We start from the raw sequence: 25,423 nt of genomic DNA on the forward strand, positions 1-25,423 counted from the left end.
TTGCATTCCCACCAACAGTGCAAGAGGGTTCCCTTTTTCCACATTCTTACCGGCATCTGTCATTTCCTGACTTGATAATTTTAGCCATTCTGACTGGTGTGAGATGGTATCTCACTGTGTTTTTTATTTGTATTTCCCTGATGCTGAGCAATACTGAACATTTTTTCATGTGTCTGTTGGCCATTTGTGTGTCTTCTTTGGAGACACATGTCTGCTCACATCTTCTGCCCATTTCTTGATCAAATTATTTGTTCCTTGGATATTGAGTTTGGTGAGTTCTTTATAGATTTTGTATACTAGACCTTTATCTGATACATGTCTCATCCTGTCCGTTGTCTTTTGGTTTTGTCGACTATTTCCTTTGCTGTGCAAAAGCTTTTTATCTTGATGAAGTCCCAGGAGTTCATTCTTGCCTTTAGAGATGTGTCTAGCAAGAAGTTGCTGAGACCGAGGTTGAAGTGGTTGCTGCCTGTGTTCTCCTCCAGGATTTTGATGGACTCCTGACTCACATTTAGGTCTTTCATCCGTTTTGAGTCTGCCTTTGTGCATAGTGTAAGCAAATGGTCCACTTTCATTCTTCTGTATGTGACTGTCCAATTTTCCCAACACCGTTTGTTGAAGAGACTGTTCTTTTTCCATTGGATTTTCTTTCCTGCTTTGTCGAGGATTAGTTGAGTGTAAAGTTCAAAGTCTATTTCTGGGTTCTCTATTCTGTTCCATTGATCTGTGTCTGTTTTTGTACCAGTACCATACTATCTTGATAATCAGAGCTTTGAAGTAGAGTTTGAAGTCTGGAATTGTGATGCCACCAATTTTGGTTTTCTTTTTCTATGTTCCTTTGGGTATTTGGGGTCTTTTCTGGTCCCATGTAAATTTTAGGATTATTTGTTGAACTCTGTGAAAAAAAGTTGGTGGTACTTTGATAGGGATTGCATTGAATACGAGTGGTTTGCTCTAGGTAGCCTAGACATTTTAAGAATGTTTGTTCTTCCAGTCCATGAGCATGGAACTTTTTTCCATTTCTTTGTGTCTTCCTCAATTTCTTCTATGAGTGTTCTGTAGTTTTCTGAGGACAGATCCTTTGCATCTTTGGTTGGGTTTATTCCTAGGTATTTTTTGGTTTTGGGTGCAAGTGTAAATGGGATCGACTCCTTAATTTCTCTTTCTTCTATCACATTGTTAGTGTACAGAAATGTGGTTAACTGTGCATTGATTTTTATATCCTGCCACTATGCTGAATTCGTGTATGAATTCTAGCAATTTTTGGGTAGAATCTTCTGGGTTTTCCACATAGAGTATCGTGTCATGTGTGAAGAGTGAGCGTTTGACTTCTTGCCAATTCAGATGCCTTTTATTTCTTTTTTGTTGTCTGATTGCTTAGGCTAGGACTTCCAGTGCTATGTTGAACAGCAGTGGTGATAGTGGACATCCCTGCATGTTTCTGACCTTAGGGGGAAAGCTCTCAGTTTATCCCCATGGAGAATGATATTTGCTGTGGGCTTTCTGTCAATGGCTTTTGAAGTATGTTCCCTCTGTCCCTCCACTGTGAAAAGTTTTCATCGAGAAAGAATACTGTGTTTTGTCAAATGCTTTTCCCATGTGTATTGATAGAATCATATGGTTCTTGTCCTTTTCTTTCATTAGCGTCGTGTATTGCATTGATTGATTTGCGAATGTTGAACTACCCTTGCTGCCCAGGAATAAATCCCACTTGTTTGTGTTGAATAATCCTTTTAAAGTACTGTTGGCTTCATGATGATAATTCTTGCATCCATGTTCATCAAGGATATTGATCTGTAGTTCTCCTGGTTGGCAGGGTCCTTGTCTGGTTTTAGGATCAAGGTAATGCTGTCCTCATAGAAAGGGTTTGGAATTTTTTTCTTCCATTTCTATTTTTTGAAACAGCTTCAGAGAAACAGGTATTAATTCTTCTTTAAATGTTCAGTAGAATTCCCCTGGGAAGCCATCCAGCCCTGGGCTCTTGTTTGTGGGGAGATTTTTGATTACTGCTTCAATTTCCTTCCTGGTTATGGGTCTGTTCTGGTTTCCTCTTTCTTCCTGGTTCAATTTTAGCAGTTTATACGTCTCTAAGAATACATCCATTTCTTCCAGATTGTGTAATCTGTTGGCATATATATAGTTGCTCATAATATGTCCTTATCATTGTTTATATTTCTTTGTTGTTGGTTGTGATTTCTCATCTTTCACTTGTGATGTTAGTTATTTGGGTCCTTTCCTTTTTCCTTCTTGATAATCTGGCCAGGGTTTATTGATCTTATTGATTCTTTCAGAGAACCAGCTCCTGGTGTTCATCTGTTCGCCTGTTCTTTTGGTTTCTATTTCATTGATTTCTGCTCTGATCTTTATTAATTCTCTTCTCCTGCTTGGCTTAGGCTTTATTTGCCATTCTTTCTCTAGCTCCTTTAGGTGTAAGGTTAGATTGTGTATTTGAGACCTTTCCTGTTTCTTGGTAAAGGCTTGTGTCACTATATTCTTCCTGGTTAGGACCACCTTTGCTGCATCCCAAAGGTTTTGAAAAGTTGTGTTTTCATTTTCATTTGTTTCCATGAAATTTTGAAAATTCTTCTTTAAGTTCCTGGTTGACCCATTCATTCTTTAGTAGGATGCTTTTTAGCCCCCTTGTATTTGAGTTCTTTCCAAATTTCCTGCTGTGACTGAGTTCAAGTTTCAAAACATAGTGGTCTGAAAGTATGCTAGGAATAATCCCAATCTTTTGGTACCAGTTGAGACCTGATTTGTGTGTGCTAGTATGTGCTCTATTCGGGAGAGTGTTCCATGTTCACTCGAGAAGAATGTGTATTCTGTTGCTTTAGGATGCAATGTTCTGAATATATCTGTGAAGTCCCTCTGGTCCAGGTGCTGTTCAAAGTCCGTATTTCATTGTTGATCTTCGGCTAAGGTGATCTCTCTGTTGCAGTGAGAGCCAGTTATTAACTGGCTTATATAATTGGCTGCTCCCAAGTTAGGGGCATAAAAATTTACAATTGCTAGATCTTCTTGTTGGATAGACCCTTTAATTATGATACACAGTCCTTCCTCATCTCTTATTAGTCCTTGGTTTAAAATCTAATTTGTCCAATATAAGGAATGTTACCACAGCTTTCTTTTGATGTCCATTAGTGTGATTCATGGTTTTCCACCCCCTTGTCTTTGGGTCTAAAATGAGTCTCTTGCAGACAGCATATCGATGACTCTTGCTTTTTTATCCAATCTGATACCCTGTGTCTTTTGATTGGGGCATTGGCCCATTTACATTCAGAGTAACTATTGAAAGATTTGAATTTAGTGCCATTGTCTTACCTGTCAAGTGACTGTTACTGTCTATTGTCTCTGTTCCTTTCTGGTCTGTTACTTGTGGGCTCTCCCTTTGCCTAAAGAACCCCTTTTATATTTCTTGCAGGGTTGTTTGATGATCACAAAATCTTCCTGGAAGGTTTTTAACACTCCTTCTATTTTGAATGACTTCCTAGCTGGATAAAGAATTCTTGGCTGCCTAATTTTCTCATTTAGCACCATGAATATATCCTGCCAGTCCTTTCTGGCCTTCCAGATCTCTGTGGAAAGGTCTGCTGCCAATCTAATCTTTGTACCATCGTAGGTTACAGACCTCTTGTCCTGAACTACTTTTGGATTTTAGCTTTATCTCTAAGACTTGCAAGTGTCATTATTATATGTTGGGGTGTTGACTCATTTTTATAGATTTTGAAGAGTGTTTTCTGTGTCTTCTGTATTTTGATGCCTGTTTCCTCCCCAAATTAGGGAAATTCTCCATTATAATTTGCTTCAGTGTACCTTCTGCCCCCCCCTCTTTCTTCTTCTGGGATCCCAACTGTTCTAATATTTTTTCACTTTATGTATCATTATCTCTCTATTCCTCCCCTTGTGATAGTAGTTGTTTATCTCTCTTTTTTCAGTTTGTTTATTCTCCATCATTTTGTCTTTTATATCACTAATTCTGTCTTCTGCCTCATTTATCCTAGCAGTTAGAGCTTCCCTTTTTTTGTCACATATCACTTATAGCCTTTTCAATTTTGATGTGATTAGATTTTAGTTCTTTTATTTCTCTAGAAAGGGATTCTCTAGTGTATTCTATGCTTTTTGAAGCCCCACTAGTACCTTTATAATCATTATTCTGATCTCTAGTTCTGACTTCTTACTTATATCAGTACTGATTAGGTACAGTAGTACCTAATTAATACAAATCAGGCAGTCAGTACTGCCTCTTATTCTCTTTTGTCAGGTGAGTTTTTCCTTGTCATTCTCGGAGAAATGATCATTTTTCTATTTGTATAATTGCAGCAGTTCTTTTCTTAGGTCTCTTATTGAGTTAGAAGGTGTTTAGAATGATTTCAAAGCTATCTCAGTGAATTTCTGGGACCAAACAAAACTATGGTCTCCTCCTCTGCCATCTTTGAGTCTTTGGTCATATTAATCTTCTTGATAAACTCATGAGAATTGATATTATCACCATTGACCAATAAGGAAACGGAGATATGAAAAAATAAAATAATTTTACCTCGAGTAGCTATGATTTGAATTCTGGTCTACAATATTTGACTTCAAAGCAAAGGCTTTTTCTACCCTGTTATTTTTAAATTATTAAATATGCTATGTACTATAGAGAATATAAAGTTAAGAAGTAAATAGTTATTTAAATTAAGGATAAGATAGTATATCATCAAATTTCAAATGAGTCTAATATTAATTATTAATTAATAAATTATTAATTTTGTGGTTATATAGAAAACCGAGAAATCTTTAGCCAAATTGAAATATTTGGCACATAGTGGGTTCAAAATGAAACAATGATTCAATAAATTTATGAATAGGTAAGGATTTGGCTTTTAATATTAAGTAGAATGTGAATTGGTGGAGAGAAGGTGCAAGGTCATTTTAGGTATGGGGGCAACATAAGCCAATATGAAAAAGCAAATTTGTGAAAGACTAATAAAATTCACCAGGAGATAAAAATTAATGTTTAAAAAAGAGCACTGTGGGGGCGCCTGGGTGGCTCAGTGGATTAAGCCACTGCCTTCGGCTCAGGTCATGATCTCAGTGTCATGGGATTGAGCCCCACATGGGGCTCTCTGCTCAGCAGAGAGCCTGCTTCCCCCTCTGTCTCTGCCTGCCTCTCTGCCTACTTGTGATCTCTCTCTCTGTCAAATAAAATAAATAAAATCTTTAAAAAAAAAAAAAGAGCACTGTGGTTTAAAGAAGAGTGAGTTGAAGACCAGTTTGTGGTGAAGAACTTGAATTACAAGGCTAAGGTGTTTGAACATTGTAGCTATTAGAGTACTACCGAGTAACAGTGGTACTGAACATTTTTATGGGCATACGGGCATACGAATGTAATGGTTAAGACTGTGGGGTTTGGGGTACCTGGGTGGCTCAGTTGGTAAAGGGACTGCCTTCAGCTCAGGTCATGATCTTGGAGTACCAGATTTGAGTCCCGCATCAGGCTCTGTGCTCTTCAAGGAGTCTGCTTCTCCCTCTAAACCTACCCCTCTCTCGTGCTCTCTCTCTCATATAATAAATAAATAAAATATTAAAAAAAAAAAAAAAAGACCCTGTGGGGTTTGGAGCAGAACTGTCTGAGTTAAAATCCTGGTTCTGCCCTCTACTTGATTGGTAATCCTGAGCAAATTACTCAGCCTCTCTGTGCTGTAATTTCCTCACCAGTGAAAGGGGGAGAATAGTTTTTAACTCATAGAACCAGTGGGAGGATTAAATGAATTTTTACATGTAAAAATAGAGAACAATCCTTAGCACATAGTAAGTATTCTATAAATACTGTTACCATTAATATGACATTACCTTGTTCACTTGCTTTTATTTTCAGTTGCTTTCATGAATACTACGTCTTAATTTTCACAGCAACTCTATGAGATAAGTATTACTATAATCAGTTTAATAAGAGAGAGAGCAAAGCCAGAGAAGTTATATCATGCCAGAAATACTTAGCTGACAGAACTGATCTTTTGGTTTTAAACAATTTTGCTCTTATTCTCTATAATCTAAGAAACTAATGGAACAATGGACTAACATGTCAAATGTGAAGTTTTAGGAAAATTATTCTGGTGAAATTTTGCAGAGTGAAATAAAAAAGGGAAAGAATGTGGAAGCAAGTTTCTCATGCTCTTGAGATGATCTAGGCTTGGGTTTTATTTGTAAAAAGCTTTTTATGCCAAAGACTGTGTCATTGAGTATTAAGAAAAAAGATAACTAGAGGAGACATTATGAATTTTCTAACTCACCAATTAATTGATTTTTTTTCAGCTGTATTTAAACTTGAAACAGATAGAAGTATATGGCCCTTGATAAGAATCTATCGAGGTGGCTTTCTCTTGATTGAATTCCTTTTTCTACTGGGCATCAACACATATGGTTGGAGACAGGCTGGAGTGAATCATGTGCTCATCTTTGAACTTAATCCAAGAAGCAATTTGTCTCATCAGCATCTTTTTGAGGTAATCAAAGCAAGATACAAAGTCTCATGAATTTATTTCACATTAGCTATATATAGCTGTTTTCATGGATACTGAAATCCACCTTCTACTTGAAGAAGATTATGGACATAATATCTAAACTTTTATTCTACCTTTGTTTTATTAAAGATGTATCTGAGTAATGGTAAAAATAAAAATAACAATTTTCTCTTTGTCTTTCCCATCCTTCATCAGATTGCTGGATTCCTTGGGATATTGTGGTGCCTGAGCCTTCTGGCATGCTTCTTTGCTCCAATTAGTGTCATCCCCACATATGTGTATCCACTTGTCCTTTACGGATTTATGGTTTTCTTTCTTATCAACCCCACCAAAACTTTCTATTACAAGTCCCGGTTTTGGCTGCTTAAACTGCTGGTAAGTCCAGAAATTTGTCTACCATTTTTAGAGTAGCATATTGGTCATTGGCTTCCTCCAGGTGGAAACCCAGTCTGCTGTATTGTGCAACTCCAGAAGGCATGGTTCACTTCATAGTCTATGTGAGTGGTGCTCTAGAGCCAGGGATGTAGAATATAGTGTAATTGGTACACCTTATATTGTACTGTGCAGTGGCCCTGGGAAAAATACTCATGCATTTTTTTTCCTCCTAAAAAAGAGGATGAAGTGTCCAGATATGAAATGATTTTGCAAATTAATAATAATTAATTCATGATCAATTTAAGTACTTTTAAATACAAATTATTTAACCAGCTGTGATAATATGTAGAACTCTTTGAATTTCTTTTTTTTAGAAGTGGTGAAGCTATTATTTTCCTGTAAATTGATAGTAGTAGTGAACCATTTTTATTTTATAAAAGATTAGTTCTCTAAAATCAGTAAGAGTATCTTATCAGATTGACATCTTTAATTTGAGAAATTGATTTTGATTATTGTTTATAATAAATTGCATTTCTTTTTCCACTTTACCTACTTCTTAATGATCTCAAAATCATACAGTGTTAGCAATAGTATATAGAATTTCTTGCAAAAATAGCTACTGTTATTTTTTGTGATAGTGTAAATATAGCTTGGGGAAGGACTTTTGCTTACTCCTGAGTTAAACCAGCTCTATTTTCAAAAGTAATCAGGAATGCTCTCCTGTACTTGTTTCTTAGGTTGTGAATGACAACTAACAGTAAAGTGAAGATTAGTGATTAAACTAACTAGACTGTACACATACTTTCAGAATTCTTATAGTTATTATCTTACTTTTTTTTCTACCTTAGAAAGTATACTGCCTTGAAAATTGTAGTTTTAACTTCTTTTCCCTTTTATATGACCATTAAGTTTAGCAGAGGTTTTTTTTGTTCTTACCGGTACATTTCCTGTATCTAGCATTAAATTTTTTTAAATCTGAAGACATAAATTATGGCTTTCCTATTAAAAAACATAGTAAGCACACAAGTAAAGAGCTAGTTATGTTATAGTACAGGTTAAGTATGTATAGCAATCAGGAAAAGAAAATGGCCCAGATCTCCTTGATTTATTTTCCCCCTAAGTTGATTATTATTTATTTGTATTTCTTATTTCTTCCAGTAGCATTTTTATCACGAATTGAGAATATCCCTCTTTTCCTCCAGTTTCAGTAAATATAATAAATAAAAGAGCAAATCATTCCTATTAAGTATAGCACCACTAGGCCTAACTTTGGGTCTAAGTGTGGAACTTAGATATACAAGGTATTTTGAAAAGTGTGAAATCACCTTGCATACATTTGGTCATCATTTAGAAAACATGCTTTTAAAGGACTTTTTTTTATGACAAAAATTTGAACCAGTTTTTTTGAAATTTATATTAAAAATAAATCATGTCTGGGGCGCCTGGGTGGCTCAGTGGATTAAGCCGCTGCCTTCGGCTCAGGTCATGATCTCAGGTCCTGGGATCGAGCCCCGCATCGGGCTCTTTGCTCAGCGGGAGCCTGCTTCTCTCTCTCTCTCTCTGCCTGACTCTCCACCGACTTGTGATCTCTCTCTCTGTCAAATAAATAAATAAAATCTTTAAAAAAAAAATAAATAAGTAAATAAATAAATCATGTCCAGTTAGTACCATATTAGATTACCTTTTTATTTTGAGAGCATTTGTCATTTTATTGCTAGATTTTGTAGAATTGTAAAACTTAGTTGCAGAAATATGTAGTATTCTTCTGGTTAGAAGGAAATAACTTTAAGATTATAAATACCTATTATCTTCTGCTTCAACTATTGTGAAATCTCTATATAGTTATTTGAAATGAGGTCTGAAAGACTCAGAAAACTCAGACGTTAATATGGTTTGCATTATTGCAGTAACAGAATAATACCATTGTGTACATTGTGTGTAAATGAGCATTTCCCCAGTGCATCCTTCTCTATTTAAATAATAAGCTATGATTCATGCATGACCAGTTAGTCTTATTAGCAGAACGATTCCCCATTGAGTAGACATTTATCGATGCATCCGCTGTGTGCTAATAAATGAGGACTTATTGATGGAATAAGTTGGCAGTGATAATATAATAAGGAATAACAGAATAGTAAAATGCACCATCAGAAGCAGTGAAATGACAAAGAAGCACTATGGTTTGTTATATGTGTAATAATAATTGTATACAGGAAAAATGTTTATAGAGCATCTTAATATTAATTGACCTATTAACTTATTTTAATTCAGATCTTACTGAGAAAACTTAACCTGAAACTTATATCTAGTGAATTAACAAAAATATTTCCACCCTAGTTATATTTCTCTTTTTTAAAAGCCTCATCGTAAAGTAAAAGTATATTTCCTTCTTTTTTTTCCTTTAATTTTCAGTGGAAAAGAATATATATCACTTAGCCATAGTGGTAGGCATTTGATGTCATTTATAATCATATTTAAATCTGAATCTATGGAATTTATATGCTATAAATCTCCACCAAAAAGCTAAAAAAATTTTATTAGAAATTCATTTATTTTGATACTTACATGTCAAATTAGTAGCTTATTTGCATTAATTAGGTCATAAATCTCTGCAGATCTATATTTATCCTAATTGGAAATCCAACTGGGAAACATAAGCAATGGCTCACATTTTCTTTAAAAAAAAAAAAAAATTTGGGACGCCTGGGTGGCTCAGTTGGTTAAGCAGCTGCCTTCGGCTCAGGTCATGATCCCAGCATCCTAGGATCGAGTCCCACATCGGGCTCCTTGCTCGGCAGGGAGCCTGCTTCTCCCTCTGCCTCTGCCTGCCATTCTGTCTGCCTGTGCTTGCTCTCTCCCCCTCTCTCTCTGATAAATAAATAAAATCTTAAAAAAAAAATTAATTCTAAATGGCTACTTAACGTATTTTTTTTAAGATTTATTGATTTATTTTAGAGAAAGAGGAGGAGAGTTTGGGGGAAAGGGGCAGAAGGAGAGAGTCCTAAGCAGAATCTACACTGAGCATAGAGTCAAATGTGGAGCTCCATCCTAGGATCCCAAGATCATGACCTGACCCAAAACCAAGAGTCAGATACTAAACCAACTGAGTCACCCAGGCATCTCAAAGCTACTTAAAGTTTTTAAATTAAAGTCCTTTCCTATATAATTTGGAAATTGATTTTTCCAATAATTTCTTTTGTGAGAATAGAGAGGTATTCTCATTAAATAGTGCACTTTTCTGGACATTTTAATGTGCTAATTTATTTCATCCTTTAAAAACCATGAGGTTGGTTCTATCAATCAACATTTTATAAATGAGGAAACCCAATTTCAAAGGAGTTAAATGCATAGCCAGTAAGTAATGGAGATGGAACTGAGCCTAGGCAGTCTGGTTCTACAATCCATACTCTTAACCACTGCCATTTAACAGTGAGACCTGATAGTGACCTTACCTAAGGTGTTTAACTTTGATCTAGTGGTTCAAATTAAAGAATATAAAAATCAAAGGGTATGACTATTCACAAACCTCTAAAAGTAGAAATTAAACTTCATTTTCTTAACTATCTGCATTAACTTAGAAAATGATGTTAGCATATATCCTTTGTAATACCTTATTAGTGGCTTTTTGTGTATGTGGGTGAAACACCAGATTTTTTTGAATTGTTGCTAGCTTTCTTAATACTGTTACCCAGTGAATCATTATCATTTAAATCAAAATCACAATGTAGAAGTTGGAAGCCCTTAGCCAGAATTAGAACGGAAAGAGGAGAATTCTCCTTACTCAAAAAAGGGAATTCAGATAAATATAAGAAGAATCTGACTATGTGTAAATGTCAGGAGTTCAGTATGATCTGTTTATTTTCTACCCCCCTCACCTTTACCCTAGCTCTGACAGAGCTACTTGCTCTCCCTTCTTTGTATTTCTAGGATATTTTGTGTATCTATCTGTAATAGCACTTATTACACAGTGCTGTCATTATGTCTTTAGGTACCTATTTACCCAACCAGACTTTGGTTCCTTGAGAGTAGAAACCGTGTTTTATTTATCTCTGTACTTCCACAATGGCTGACATTTGGTAATAATTAATCTTTGTTAAATGTTGTATGTCTATAATTATATTGATTCCTTCCTTAGTTGTATTATACCAACATTTACTATCCCCTCCTTTTTTCCTTTTTTCATTTTCTCTCTTCTGTAAATTTTCCCCTCCAGTTTCCATTTTCATGGCATTCCCTTTCTTTTGTAATCCCATTTCCCTATCTCTTAGTGCATTCTCCTCTTCTGCTCTTAAGGAGGTTTTCCTTTATTAGCTAGCTTTTGAGGCTGGATTTGGCAGATTATGAGAGGGATGATAGCCTGTCTCATGTCCACAAGAAATTTGCTCTACGCTATCGTTTTCACGAAAGTCCATGACTAGGGATTGAGTTAGATTTCCTGATCCTTTTGATGTTATATCTTGAATTATCCTCTTGTTCTCTCTCTTTGAATCTTTAAAGTCTGCTCTGCACCCCAGAGTTTCTTAAAATACTATATAAACTGGTACCAGAACCTCTTCATGCCTAGTTAACTAAGATCTCAACCACTAAGCCCCCACCTCTTACCCCACCCCCCGAAAAACTTTATGGTTACAAATGATAAAGCTTCTCTCTCTGGGTTATTGTACAACTTATTAAAAGAGCAAGAGAATGATCAAGAAATTGAGGCATAGACTCAAAATTTTTATCAGCTCCAGAAAATATTGCAAAGCCTGTACTATGCCTTGCAGAGATCTAGACTAATTTCCAAAGACCCAGTCCAATACCTTTCATAGATAGTTGGTGTCCAGGATGGATTCATAATATAGCCATTTATCACCATCAAATAATAAAGAGAATTGTTTACAAAACAAATAGAAAGAAACTGCCTAGTGTGAGGGGAAAGAGCCATTAGTCTCCCATGCTTAATATGTCTACTAAATGAATATAGCTAGATGGTAAGAGAGCTGTAATTTTAATTTCTCAAAACTGCTGCTCTGTGAGAATTCCTTGTATTAGGAGTTCATTTTTACCTGTTTGAGATAGAAAGGGTCTGACAGGTTGAGGGTAAAAGCTGCCTTCATCCCATCTTCACTTTCCTTAGGGCCTCTCAAGGCATTCTGCACAATTGGAGCCTGTTTCTAATGGTTACATTAGTATCTAAGTCTTCCTCTCTCTGCAGTGCCAGATTTCCCTTTGCATTGCTAAACAGTCTTCCACAGAATAGGTCAGGATGAGTTTGTTCAAGGTCATCTGTAAAAGGGGGATATGAATAGTATCAGGCTCATAGAATTGCTTTAGTTAATGGATTATGAAAAATACATTATGAGAAAAATACATAGCATGGATTAGTACACAGTAAATTTAATCTGAATTCATTTGACATTGTTTTATAACTGGGGATATGATTTGATGATTTTCATGGCATAATTTCAAGATAAATACCATTATTAACAAGGCATTAGTGAATTAAAAGTGACTTTGATTTAGAGAATAGGCAGGCATGCTTCAGGTGATGTACCATTCTTCCTTTCCTCTCCCTTGTAGGCAAAGAAGAGCTTTGTATTCAGTTAGCTAAGCTCTCATTGCAGCTAAGATGGGAGGATATTCCAGAAATTATCGTAGCACATGGGTGCCTAGCAAAATTTACCCTATAGCCTAACACTAGGCATACACTCTGTGCTTCCATCTTCTGCCACCCTCTGCTTTCAGCTTCAACTCTTCCCACCCTCTCTGCTTTCTAACTATAGCTATTTCTGCCTTCTCTATCCTACTTTAATTTCCTTTCTTGGTTATCGATTCAACTCATTCCCTTCACTACTAATGCTCAACCTAGCCACTGTTGCCAGGTCCCTTCCTGTGTTAGTGATTGGTTCATTGGTTTCCATTTTATCAGCTAAAGTAATCATGCTGCATGGTCAGACAAAAATTAGAGAAATTGAATATGAATTTTCTTGTTTCTGTGTTTTTAAATTTTTTTTCATTCCCCCAGTTTCGAGTATTTACAGCCCCCTTCCATAAAGTAGGCTTTGCTGATTTCTGGCTGGCCGATCAGCTGAACAGCCTGTCAGTGATATTGATGGACCTGGAATATATGATCTGCTTCTACAGTTTTGAGCTCAAATGGGATGAAAGTGGGGGCCTGTTGCCAAATAATTCAGAAGGTAGGGTATGAATGTGCATCCATACCTCTAAACTGCCAACGTAAATCAAGAAATATTGGGAATGAGAAATTTAAGATCATGATGAAAACTCATCCAATAATATTACAAACTTAATTAAATGTATTTGGCACTCTTTTAGCAATCTCTTTATCTGATACAATTTGGCTCTTTAATTATGTTATGATTTTAGCCATCCATTTGCCAAGAGATTTGCAACTTACACTTAAAAGAATTTAAAACCAGAAAAAAAAAAAATTCTAGTACATTGGTAGTTATATCACGAATGCTTTAATGCCAACAGTTTCCATTACAGTATTGCTGTATTATGAGCAAAAATACTGATTATTTAGAGAAGGATCACATGCTTTGAGAAAGTCATTATGGATTGTTTTTTAATTCTTACTGGGGATCTTGTTTTTTCTTCTGGCTCTTTTCCCCATGCTTGGTGTATTATTAAGGAATTTTGCCTTAATGTCAAAGACCAAATTTAGACATATTATGTAACATCTAATAAAAGTTAATAAAGCCAGTGGCAACACGTTTTCATTGATTGCCAGCAGACCACAACTCTGTTGCAGCTTGATCACACTATAATGCATCCTCAGAATTTGAAGAAAATTTGATTTACCAACTCCATTCTTCTCATTTAAAAATATAAACTCTGCTCTTCATTACAAAAGGGTGGAGTAGAGTGTGTATAACCCATTGCCATAAATTATGGCACTTTGGAGTTCATGAAATTAACTAGAGTCATCAGGGATATTTGTATGTTTTCCAGATGTATTAAATTATGGAACTAACATTTTTCCTTTAATTAGTGTACTCATCTTCTAATTTTCCTATAGTTTTATCACATTGCAAAGAAAGCGATTCAGAACAGGTAGTCTGAAATATGAGAGGGCAGATTTTCCCTGTCGGTTCACCCTATGGAGTTACCTTCTTTCCTTGGCTTATCTATCACTAAAAAGTTTGAGAACGTAGTTGTTGCAAAAAAGAGATTCTGAAACACAGGATTCTTGCTTTTATGGACTTTTGATAGTGGTTATAACATATAGTGAAATGATCTGAACAGGTTATTCTCTTAAATTACAATTTTTTCTCTTTTGAAATCTTCACAGAACCCGAAATTTGCCACAAATACTCATATGGCGTGCGGGCCATTGTTCAGTGCGTTCCCGCATGGCTTCGTTTCATCCAGTGCCTGCGCCGGTATCGGGACACAAAGAGGGCCTTCCCTCACTTGGTCAATGCTGGGAAGTACTCCACAACTTTCTTCACGGTCACGTTTGCAGCCCTGTACAGCACTCACAAAGGTATTCTGTGACTGCGAAGAGATCTTTTAAAACCCGAAGATTTTTCACAACTTATATCTGTTTCTTACTTTGGTTGCTCTTCCATTTGTCGTGCTCTTTTTTCCATTGAAGTTGGAATCCCCTCACTTATACTACTTTGTTCTTGAACACAATTTTAGTCTCATTCCAGGACTTACTAACATGTACCGCCAAAAAGAGTCAAAGTCATCCAGAAGAGGAAGGATTTGTGATAATGTGTAAAATCCTGATTATGTTTAATGTGCTCTATCTTAGACACCTTGGGCTTTCATTTGGTTTTTTAGACCCTTGTTCATTAATGAGGTTGGGAAATGCTAGGTGAAAAAGATTCCCTCTGGCAATCATGTATATTTTTAATCGCATTCCTTCACCAAGTAGTAAGGATTGTTTCCAGCCCATTTAACTGCAAATTAAGTTCTCTGATCTCTCTAGTTTCTTATCTCCATAGCAACCAGTTATTACTTGAGACTGCTCTTCTGTTGGGAGGAGAAAAAAGCTTTTAGGTTCTGAGCCACATGCAGTCAGTCCTTTTGAATTTTTAACCTTTTTCCAAGAAATGTCAATCAAACCTCTTGCTTGCTTTTACTAAAATGCATTCTGTCTTTGTCTATTTAAATCAGCTATCAGCCCACCCCTTTGAGGCTGCACCCTCATCTGTGGGTGGTAAAGAAGTGTTACTTATTGAAATTATTATAATTATTTTTTAATACTTAAGTAATTTTTTTTCAGTGACTTTTTTGAATTGAAATACTGTATTTTAGGAGCCTTAACTAGTAGCTCCTAGCTACTTAGCTGAAGTATGTCTGATGGTCTTGAAAGCCTGGGGTACTGGTGTTTTCGTGAGGCTTGCAGTTTGGTCTAGTAGAACACTTTTTAGCATACTTCCACTTTTTGCAGTAGATTCTGCAGTTACAGTAATATTGATAATGCAGCCAATAATTTTATCATTATGTAGGCATTCTGATGAAACGATATAATTTAACTAAGTGCTTCCGTGAGAGAAACACATCCTGAAAGCTCCCATAATTTTAACTCTTGCTAGGAATGCTATTCTTTAGTCTGGGCAAGCATCATGATTCACAAGGTTGTTACTAGACAATTTATAAGTCAGACAACTGATTTGATACATGGTACCTTATGCCTTAAGAGCCCTTTAGTTTTCTCCCATGCTGGGTAACAAAGTGGTTTTGGTTGAATATTTTAGGATGTAAGTTATCTTTAACTATACTGATACTATTCAGGATGAAGGAGAAAATCTTAATTCCTCAAATCTGTGCCAGCTTCACATTTAATAACCTAAAGCTAGAAGCATGGTTTGGATTGTATTGTGATCTTCAGACTTTTTTTTGTGCTCACATATTCCTTCAAAGAATTTTTAAAACGATATTATTATCATTTTTATTTTATTAAACTATTATTTAATCTATATTCTCTGGCATTTTTAAATTTACGTCTGAAATTTTTATCTTAAGTTTATTTTTTTTTAAGATTTTATTTATTTATTTGACAGAGAGATCACAGGTAGGCAGAGGGGCAGGCAGAGGGAAAGGGGGAAGCAGGCTCCCCCCTGAGCAGAGAGCCCAATGTGGGGCTCGATTCCAAGACCCTGAGATCATGACCTGAGCCAAAGGCAGAGGCTTAACTCACTGAGCCACCCAGGCGCCCCTCATCTTAAGTTTAAATAATTTCCTAAAATGTAGTTTACATTATATTTTAATTATTCAAAAACAATTTTTTAATTTTTTTTAAGATATATTTATTTGACAGGGGAGGGGGAGGGCAGAAACAGTATGTCTCGAGCGGACTGCACTGAGCACAGAGCTGGACAAGGTTCGATCTTACAACCCTGAGATCATGACCTGAACCAAAACCAGACTGAACACTTAACTGACTGAGCCACCCAGGTGCCCCTTAAATATTCACATTTTATTTTATTTTATTTTTAAAGATTTTATTTGTTTATTTGACACAGAGAGGGAGAGCACAAGCAAGGGTGAGAGGCAGGCTGAGGGAGAGGGAGAAGCAGGCTCCCTGCTGAGTAGGGAGCCTGTTGTGCGGCTCAATCCCAGAACCCTGGGATCATGACATGATCTGAAGGCCGATACAACTGACTGAGCCACCCAGGTGCCCAAATATTCATATTTTAAAATAAAACGGCTAACCATTTTTATTAAGTGTATTCAGGTAGTCTAAATATAAAAGCATAATACTTACCATGGTTTATTGTTTTAAAAATAAAGCAACTTGGGGCGCCTGGGTGGTTCACTCAGTTTAGCATCTAACTCTTGATTTCAGCTAAGTTCCTGATCCCAGGGTCACAGGATCGAGCCCCAGCATCATGCTCTGCACTCAACATGGAGTCTGCTTGTTCTTCTCCCTCTGATCTTCTTCCTGCTCCCCTCACTCCCACTCTCTGGCTCTCAAATAAATGAATAAATAAAATCTTTTAAAAATGTGGAGCAACTCTGACACAAATTTTACATCTCTTTTCCTTGAACTTTATTTTAATGTTATGTATTTTATGTTTTAATGACTTTTGTTTGATATATATATGTAAATTAAAATTAAGTTATTGATTTCCTGTTACTAGAAGATACTGAGAGATTTTTCTTCCTGTGTTGTAGTCATCATTACCCTGATTATTATTTATAGCTGGTCAAAGTAACATTACAAATGTATTATAAATTTTAATAATTATCACATAAACATTTCTTATTGAGAAAAATTTCTGTTACTATTTCATTTTTCAGTTTTTATAGAGGTAAACTCTGAGAAGCCTTGTTAAATAGCCATATATGTGAGAATGCAAGTTTTATTGTTGCAGTGTCACTCAATATTTAGATAAATCGTCAGTTATACACAAAAGTTGCATTGTGGTCCATCATCATTAATTATTTTTATTGTTTTATCAAGTTTTCTTACCGAAAGCAAAAAGTTGAAAATAAACTGAGGAAAGTAAAGAATTAAACATAAACTAAACGGAAAAACGATTTGTTGATTACTAGAATCATTCACTTTCTTTGTTTATAGTGCGTATACCAAGAAGCTTGAGTAGAGTAGGACTATAGGATGTTTAATTTCAGATGTTTCTTGGTTAGCTCAGCATGCTCGAGAAATAATTAGGAAAATTGTTTTTTCTTGTGAGGATTAAATAAGGTATAATGTACATGGAATCACCTTATAAACTCTAACTTGCTATACAAATGGAATTTATCATTAAATGAAATAGAATTTTCTTTGCTGTCTAGAGCTGGTATAGGTATGACTTCCATAAGGAGAATCTTTTTTAGGGGAAGCCCTGATGATCCCTTGGGTGAGGGCGTGGTACTGGACAAGTATCAGTTAGGAATGTGTTTGACTTTTTGTTCATGTAACACAGATATTTACTCACTAAACTTGATTCATATTTCACAGTCAAATTTTTTAAAAGCAAGCATTTTTTAGAGGGACCATTGGTTATATATCTTAATTGGTTATATATCTATAAAATATTAAAAAAAAAAAACCTTTGTATTGTAGACACAGTAAATATTTCTGAAACTTTTTTTTCCCCCAAAGAAGCATAAAACAGAGAGGAAAAAATTGGAAAGACAAGTCAGGGACAGTTGAGTGATGGTCAAAAGTAGAATTTGATTTCTGTTGTTTTATTGGATAGTGTTCCAAGAGAAAAGGTATCAGAAAACATACACATTAGAAATAATCCTTGAGGGCGCCTGGGTGGCTCAGTGGGTTAAGCTGCTGCCTTCGGCTCAGGTCATGATCTCAGGATCCTGGGATCGAGTCCCGCATCGGGATCTCTGCTCAGCAGGGAGCCTGCTTCCCTCTCTCTCTCTCTGCCTGCTTATCTGTCTACTGTGAACTCTCTCTGTCAAATAAATAAATAAAATCTTAAAAAAAAAAAAAAGAAATAATCCTTGAGCCGGAAAAATAGGTTCTGTATAGTTAATGGGGTAGATATTTTTCTATCGAATTTGTAATCGAATGATGATAAATTTTATGAGGAGAGGAAAGCATAGAAGATGGTGAGGTAACCTTGTTCAGATTCAGGAGTCTGAGTCGTTTCAGAGAACTAACCTACAAGAGTTACCATAGTAACTGCATTATTGGGGGCATTTCTGAGGTTGTTTCAAAGGTTGTCTATGCTGCACGATTTGTAAAACTGGAAGCACAAGGGTTACCTCTGTACCTAGAATCATTTTTTTTAACAGCGAAGGAGGGGCTTAGACCCATTTTAGAGAAACTAATTATAATATTTCTGCTAGCCCTTGCTTGTTATAGTAAGGAGACACATTTTAAAAATTCCGTATATTTTACTTTCCATCATTAATTTTAGACACAAAAGAATTCAGCTAGCAGCCAATCTCCATATCTTAAGAATTCACATTTCATTATAAGCCTAAATTTGAAGCCAACTCCTACAAGTTTTTTTGTTGGAATTAGGATTGGAGGAGACAGGAAAGTGTTTTGAATGTTTTTTGTGTGTCCTTGAGGTTCCTTGGCTTTGTCAAGAAAAAGCCTGTGGGAGGTACAATAATAGAAAAAGCCATTGTGTTATTTCTGACCCGTTGATAGGGGACCCAAAAGCACTTCATTAGACTTTCTGTTTTTCATTTATAGTTTCCAACATTCTAAAATATTCATAAATTCTCAGTGGATTTTGCTCTTTGTTTTTCTCTAAATCTATAGAAAAAACCTTATTTTAAAAATACTGAATATTTTACTTTAAACTTTTTTATTAGCATTTGCTAACAAGCATTTGCTATTAGACTTTAAAAAATACTTGGAAAATCAGAGATATTCTCTGCTCATTTAAAAGCTGAGTTCATTTATGTTTGTTTGCTTGGTTGTTTTCCAGTGCCCCGAGCCCTTCTAGATCCCTTCTTGTTTAACAGTCTGTAGGGGTGTTGTACCCCCTAATGAGGATTCCTCAGCAGTAGTGCAGTGCCTTCAGTGCAAATAGTCATTTCATTGTTTTGAGTGAGTACACATAGTCCCAAAGTGCTTCCTCTCTGGGGAATGGTCAGTATGTACCTCTGTTTCTACGCTGAATAATAAGCTGTTATGCCAGAATTTCCAAATTTTAGACTTGTTATATTATAATAGAAACACTAATTTTTTTCTAATTCTCTAGGGAAACTTTTGTTTCATTAACTTTTTTTTTAAACATACACACAAAAATTTTAAAAATGACTCATTTGGATAAATGCTTTCACTTTTGGCATATTATTAAAAGTAGCTCAAATCTTTAACCCTTTTGAAATTTGATATATTCTGCTGTAATTTCTCTAGCCTAACTAATCCAGACAAGAAATAGACTTTTTTTTAAAAATTTCATTATTTGCCAATATTGGTTTAAATTCTGCTGATGGTAAAATCAATCAAATGTGAGATACTGATTATTAATTTCACTTTTATACATATTTCTCAAGAAGCTTTATCTACTTGGCATTATACTAATTTTAAATGGTTTTATAAATATAAACCAACAATCCCATTTGTACTTCATCTTAAATTGCTTTAAAAATACTAATTATAGCTTTGAATAAATTAAATTTCCTTTGAAATCTTCTTTGTCATTTAAAAAAAAAAACTTTAAAAAAACCACCACATATCCTTATGCCCTGATATCATTTTTGTTGTCTTTTCTGTAGTCATCTTTGTTTTCTCAGTTGCTTATACAACTAATCCATGTAGTTTGATAGCATTTCTATATAAATTATGTTGCTTTAAAGAATTCATTTACAAAGTGTAAAGTTTAAAAATAATCTGTGTATTGCTTAGAAACTGAGAAAGAGGCTCTGTGATGTTTAAAATAAGTTGAACATTATGAATTCAACTTATGGAACAATTTTATCTAATTGGAAAGGAATTTAAAGACAATTGCTTGCAAACAGAATTTTTAACTTTTATTTCAGTTATATGTAATTTTACATGAGAACATTGGTGGCAAGTGTAAAAATCAATGAAAACTACTGTGTCTAGATATTCTCATCAGAAAAAAAAGAGGCAAATGTATTATTGGATATGAATTCTAGCTTTTATTTGAATAGCAGATTATTTATGAGTCTATTTCCTTCAGTTTTATAGTATAATACAATAATTTTACTAATCAGCTATTACTACATAATAAGTCACCCCAATACTGAGTAACTTAAAACAGCAGTAATTTATTCTCAATTATGCATCTCTGGGTCAGCTGGGAATGGATGGAACTAGGCTAGACTCAGCTGGACAGCTCTGTTTTAGGCCACTGTTCCTGCTGGGCTTTTGGCTCTTCCCTGCTGGTTTGGTTTGGGTCTGTCCTATGTGTTTCAACTTGGGGTCCCAACTAAAGAGGCAGTAGTTACCCCCAAGGAAAACTCCTCACGTGGTACTAGCAGAAACAATTCGTATTACATAAACATTGTAAGCCTCTGCTTGCTTCGTATCTGCTAACCTCCTACTGGCTGAATCAGCAAGTCATATCTTCAGGCCCAAAGGCTCATTCTGCTCATTCTGAAGCCAAAGCAAATTATTAAACACATCAATGGGGTAAGACATGAGAGAGGGGTATTGGGAGGGGGGATGGGGAGGTGGTGAATATTTTTAAACTGTAATCAATCCACTAAACATAAATCAATTTTAACTGATTTTTTTAATTGGAAAAGGATATAAATAGTTCTAAGAGTAATTAAACATGGCTCATAAATAAATGGAAAGTGTTCTACTTCACTGATAGCAAAAGAAATGCAAGGTGAAATATTTAATCAACGAAGTGATGATGCTTATTGCTAGCAAGAATGTAGAGATGAACACTCGTTCTGTTCATAGAGTATAAATGGGTAAGCAATTTGGTAATTCTACCAAGTCTTAAAATCATTCATACCTTTTGACCTAGTAACACCCTTTCTGTAACTTTTTCCTGACAAAGTAATAAAGAGACGTGGGTAGAAATGAACTTACATTTACAATATTATATAGTAAACTGAATCTAATAAGTGTCCAGCAATAGGAAAATAATATGGCACATGGAATATTACATTGTGGCTTGTCAAAGGTAATACAAAGCACCTACAAAGAGTAGATGAAGAGGGGCGCCTGGGTGGCTCAGTGGGTTAAAGCTTCTGCCTTCAGCTCAGGTCATAGTCCCAGGGTCCTGGGATCAAGCCCCGAATCAGGCTCTCTGCCCAGCAGGGAGCCTGCCTCCCCCTCTCTCTCTGCCTGCCTCTCTGGCTACCTGTGATCTCTGTCAAATAAAATAAATAAAATCTTTAAAAAAAAAAGTAGATGAAGAATAATCATATTATAAGAAGCTAATGTTTATTGAATATTTCTATGGGTCAAACACTCTTAAGCACTTAACATGCATTGACTCTTTTTATCTTCACAGCAGCCTTATGAGGTATTAGCATCAGAGGTGAACAGTATTTAAGAGTGCAAACATTTTATTTAGGAACTATTGAGGATAGAAGAAAAGAGATCTCATTAGAGAACTAGGCTCGATTATGAGTATAGGAACAAACAAATGAGGATTTATAACCAAGGAGAAAGGTAGGGGTCAGTGGATGAAAAATTACTAAAAGGAAACATCAGGGGTGAGGGAGGATTCTGGTTAAATTAACTTGACGGGATTCGTGCTAAGGGAAGACCAGAATGATTAGATGAGGGGTGGAGGATAAAGAATCTGATATATTGGATGATCAGATATTGAGGGCAAGCTTTCCTCTCAAAACTGACTAAGATTCTTGCTACAACTGGGTGATATAGGTAGGCTTGACAAGAATAGACACCAAGTTTGGGGCCTAGAGCACTAGAGGTAGGTTAAGGAGAGAGTCTTTATCAGAGGTGAGCACTTGATCACCGTTTTACAGAGGAGGGCATTGAAAACAGAGAGGTTAAGTTACTTGCCAAAGTCATACACTTTTAAAGTGTAAGAAGCTAGGTTATGAATCTGAATACAAACAGTGTAGCTCCAAAACCAAGTAGCTGTTAGGTGGCAAAGATAGGATTCATACCCAGGTCTTGTGAGGATTTTTTATTCTACCATACTGCCTTCTAAGTTTATAGAATACTCTGAGCTCTTCCCAAAGATTAAATGTTAAATGTTAAACTCATGGTAGACAAGGGCAGAAAGATCAGATAGAGCAGTGTGCTATTCCTACATGTGCCAAATAAATTTATGTTTGAGAAAGCATAAAGGTATGTTGTGGTAGAATAATTCAAACAATTCTTTTAAGAGGGTACATTTTCTGATCCTTTGGTCCTAATGACCACACTCATGGAAGCCAAAGACGTTGCCAGGCACTGCTATTTCACATTAACAGTCACAGGCTTTTCTTAGTAGGAGCAATGTGGAGTCAGCCCAAATACGTAAATAATTTTCTCAAAAATTGAAAATCATTCTTGAATTAGAGGGAAGCAAGCACTAACATATTAATGTTATTTGGATTTACGGAAAAATAGTTTGACGTGAATAATTTACTTAGAATTGTATTCTTTGTTCAGGTCTTAAAATTCACTTCTTAAACAATACCTGAGGTAATTAGGTATTTGTTGAAGCTCACTCACCATTTTCTTAATATATATGGTTAATAAACAAGGAATGTTGCCAGCATGCTTCTTAGAATGTAGTGAGCAAAATATGAAAAGATAGCCTCGTGAGCTTATACTTGGTTTCATTGGTGCTTTGAATAAGGTATAAGATATGGTTTTCATGGAAATTTTTAAAGGAATTTTTCTTACATTAAAAGCAGTATTTTCTTCACATATTAAAAAAAAATAGTGCGCTACTTAATAGCATGGAAAATAAAGCATCTACCTACTGTTTAAATATTACATGGATGTGTTGCATTTCTTTGTTTCTGGTCATGTGGGATTCTCAGAGCTGCCTATAAATATTTTTTAGTTGCTTCAGAATAATAACCTCAGGCATAATTTTCTTTAAAGGCAGAATTGTACTGCTGGCAACTATTTTATCCCTACTCTCCTTAAAGGAAATGAACATCCACCAAACAAAGTGGAATACTAAAGACTACCCAATTTCACAGCTGGTGTGGAAAAGACTGAATTCCTGAGGAAAGATGAACTGAAAGTCTAGGGTCTGTTGTATAATCTTCCTCTTCCTTTTCAGTTATGAATACACAAACAGTTCCTGACTTACCAATGTTCAACCTAATGATTTTTCAACTTTTTGATGATGTGAAACCAGTACTCATTCAGTAGAAACCATACTTCATGTTCTAAATTTTGATCTTTTCGTAGGCTAGCAATAAGCAGTAAGATACAGTCATGATGCTGGGCAGTAGCAGCAGCCACAACTCCCAGTCAGCCACGCAATCACATGGGTAATTGACCAACACACTTAGAATCATTCTGTTTGTCACTTTCAGTGTAGTGTTCACTTACGTGATATATCCAGCACTGTATTATAAAACAGGCTTTGTGTTAGATGATTTTGCCTAACTGTAGGCTAATACAAGTGTTCTGAGCACATTAGATTAAGGTGTATTGAATTCATTCTCAACTCATCATGTTTTCTTACCATAGGTTTATTGGGGTATAACCCCATCATAAATCGAGGAAGATCTGTATGACTAAGTATATTTCCTTCCTCAAGAACTGAAAAAAAAAAAATGATTTCAACAGATACTTAAAAGTCAGTTTTTTTAAATCTTTCCTTAAACCATCTGTTGGAGAAAGTAAACCTTCTTGAGAGAGACATCCATCTCTGCTCAATTTCATGAAGTCCTCTGCCAGTAAGGATTTCAAAAGCACCATCTTGGTGAAAGGCGCTATTTTGTCTGAGAGAGACATGGGTTTGGAGCTAGATACAGTAAGACTAGGTTAACTTAGCCACTTATTAATTATGTTACCCTGAGAAAGTGACTCCACTTCTTTGAGTTGGAGGTTAGTAAAATTGAGATAATTCCTACCTCATAAATTTATTATGAGAATTAAATTGTATAAGTATACTATAACTGGTGGTAAGTGGTTACTATTGGTATCCTTTCCATGATCTATAATAAAGTGTGAAAAAACTCTCCTGCAAAATATTAGGAAAAGGGTTTTAACTGCAGACCTGGAAGAATTAAAAATAATTATGAGTAGGTTTCTGAATAAAATGGACAGTTTATTTTTATGAAATTGTAAATTAGCAACCCTAATCAAAAATTAGGGTCTGCCTTTGGCTCAAGTCATGGTCCCAGACTCCTGGGATCAAGTCCCACATCCCTGCATGGGCTTTCTGCTTAGCAGGGAGCCTGCTCCTCCCTCTCCCTCTGCCTGCTGCTCCCCTTACTTGTGCTCACTCTCTCTCTGTGTCAAATAAATAAACAAAATATTTTTTTTAATAAAAGCATAATTCAGAGAAAGATAATCCTCAGTAAAACTGTAACCCAGTCTTACATATGAATATACCAGAAAAATTCCTAATAACATTAGGAGCTAGAACCCACCAGAATGTTAAAAGAATAATACACTATGACTAAGATATTTTAGGGATAATTTACCATATCACTTACGGTGGAGGAGAAGCCATGTGATCATCTCAGTAAATGCCAGACACATTGACTAATTTAAAAAGATACATGTATATGTAAGGTCACATCCTAAATACAGCGAGTACTATATTTTTTATACCACATACACACATATCTATCATGAGCAAAGGTGAAATATTAGAGACATTCTCATTAAAATCTGGACTAACATAGGGTATCTGCCATCATCACTATTATTTACATTTAACATAAATCAGACCATTACCCTTACGTAAAAAAGTGAAAAAAGTAAGAATATTTTTAAAAAAATTTTTTTTAACATTTTATTTATTTATTTGACAAACACATATCACAAGTAGGCAGAGAGGGGGAAAGCAGGCTCCCGCTGAGCAGAGAACCCTATGCGGAGCTCAATCCCAGGACCCAGAGATCACGACCTGAGCTGAAGGCAGAGGCTTAACCCACTGAGCCACCCAGACGCCCCTATTAAAAATGTTTAAAGCATGAATAAAAATATATCAATATTTTTAAATATGTTAAGTGATCTCATTTTA

General features: G+C 35.5%; 1 protein-coding gene across 1 annotated transcript in view; it reads left to right on the plus strand.

Annotated features, from left to right (window-relative positions):
* XPR1 (xenotropic and polytropic retrovirus receptor 1) overlaps positions 1-25,423 on the plus strand; it is a 252,522-nt gene that overhangs the window by 188,413 nt on the left and 38,686 nt on the right. The window contains exons 8-11 of the mRNA XM_059412708.1: positions 6,298-6,488; positions 6,702-6,881; positions 12,889-13,060; positions 14,179-14,373. Coding sequence (XP_059268691.1) covers positions 6,298-6,488; positions 6,702-6,881; positions 12,889-13,060; positions 14,179-14,373 — 738 coding nt within the window. The remainder of the gene's footprint in view (positions 1-6,297; positions 6,489-6,701; positions 6,882-12,888; positions 13,061-14,178; positions 14,374-25,423) is intronic.

The sequence above is a fragment of the Mustela nigripes genome, chromosome 10 (assembly GCF_022355385.1).
Source record: "Mustela nigripes isolate SB6536 chromosome 10, MUSNIG.SB6536, whole genome shotgun sequence".
Lineage (NCBI taxonomy): Eukaryota > Metazoa > Chordata > Mammalia > Carnivora > Mustelidae > Mustela > Mustela nigripes.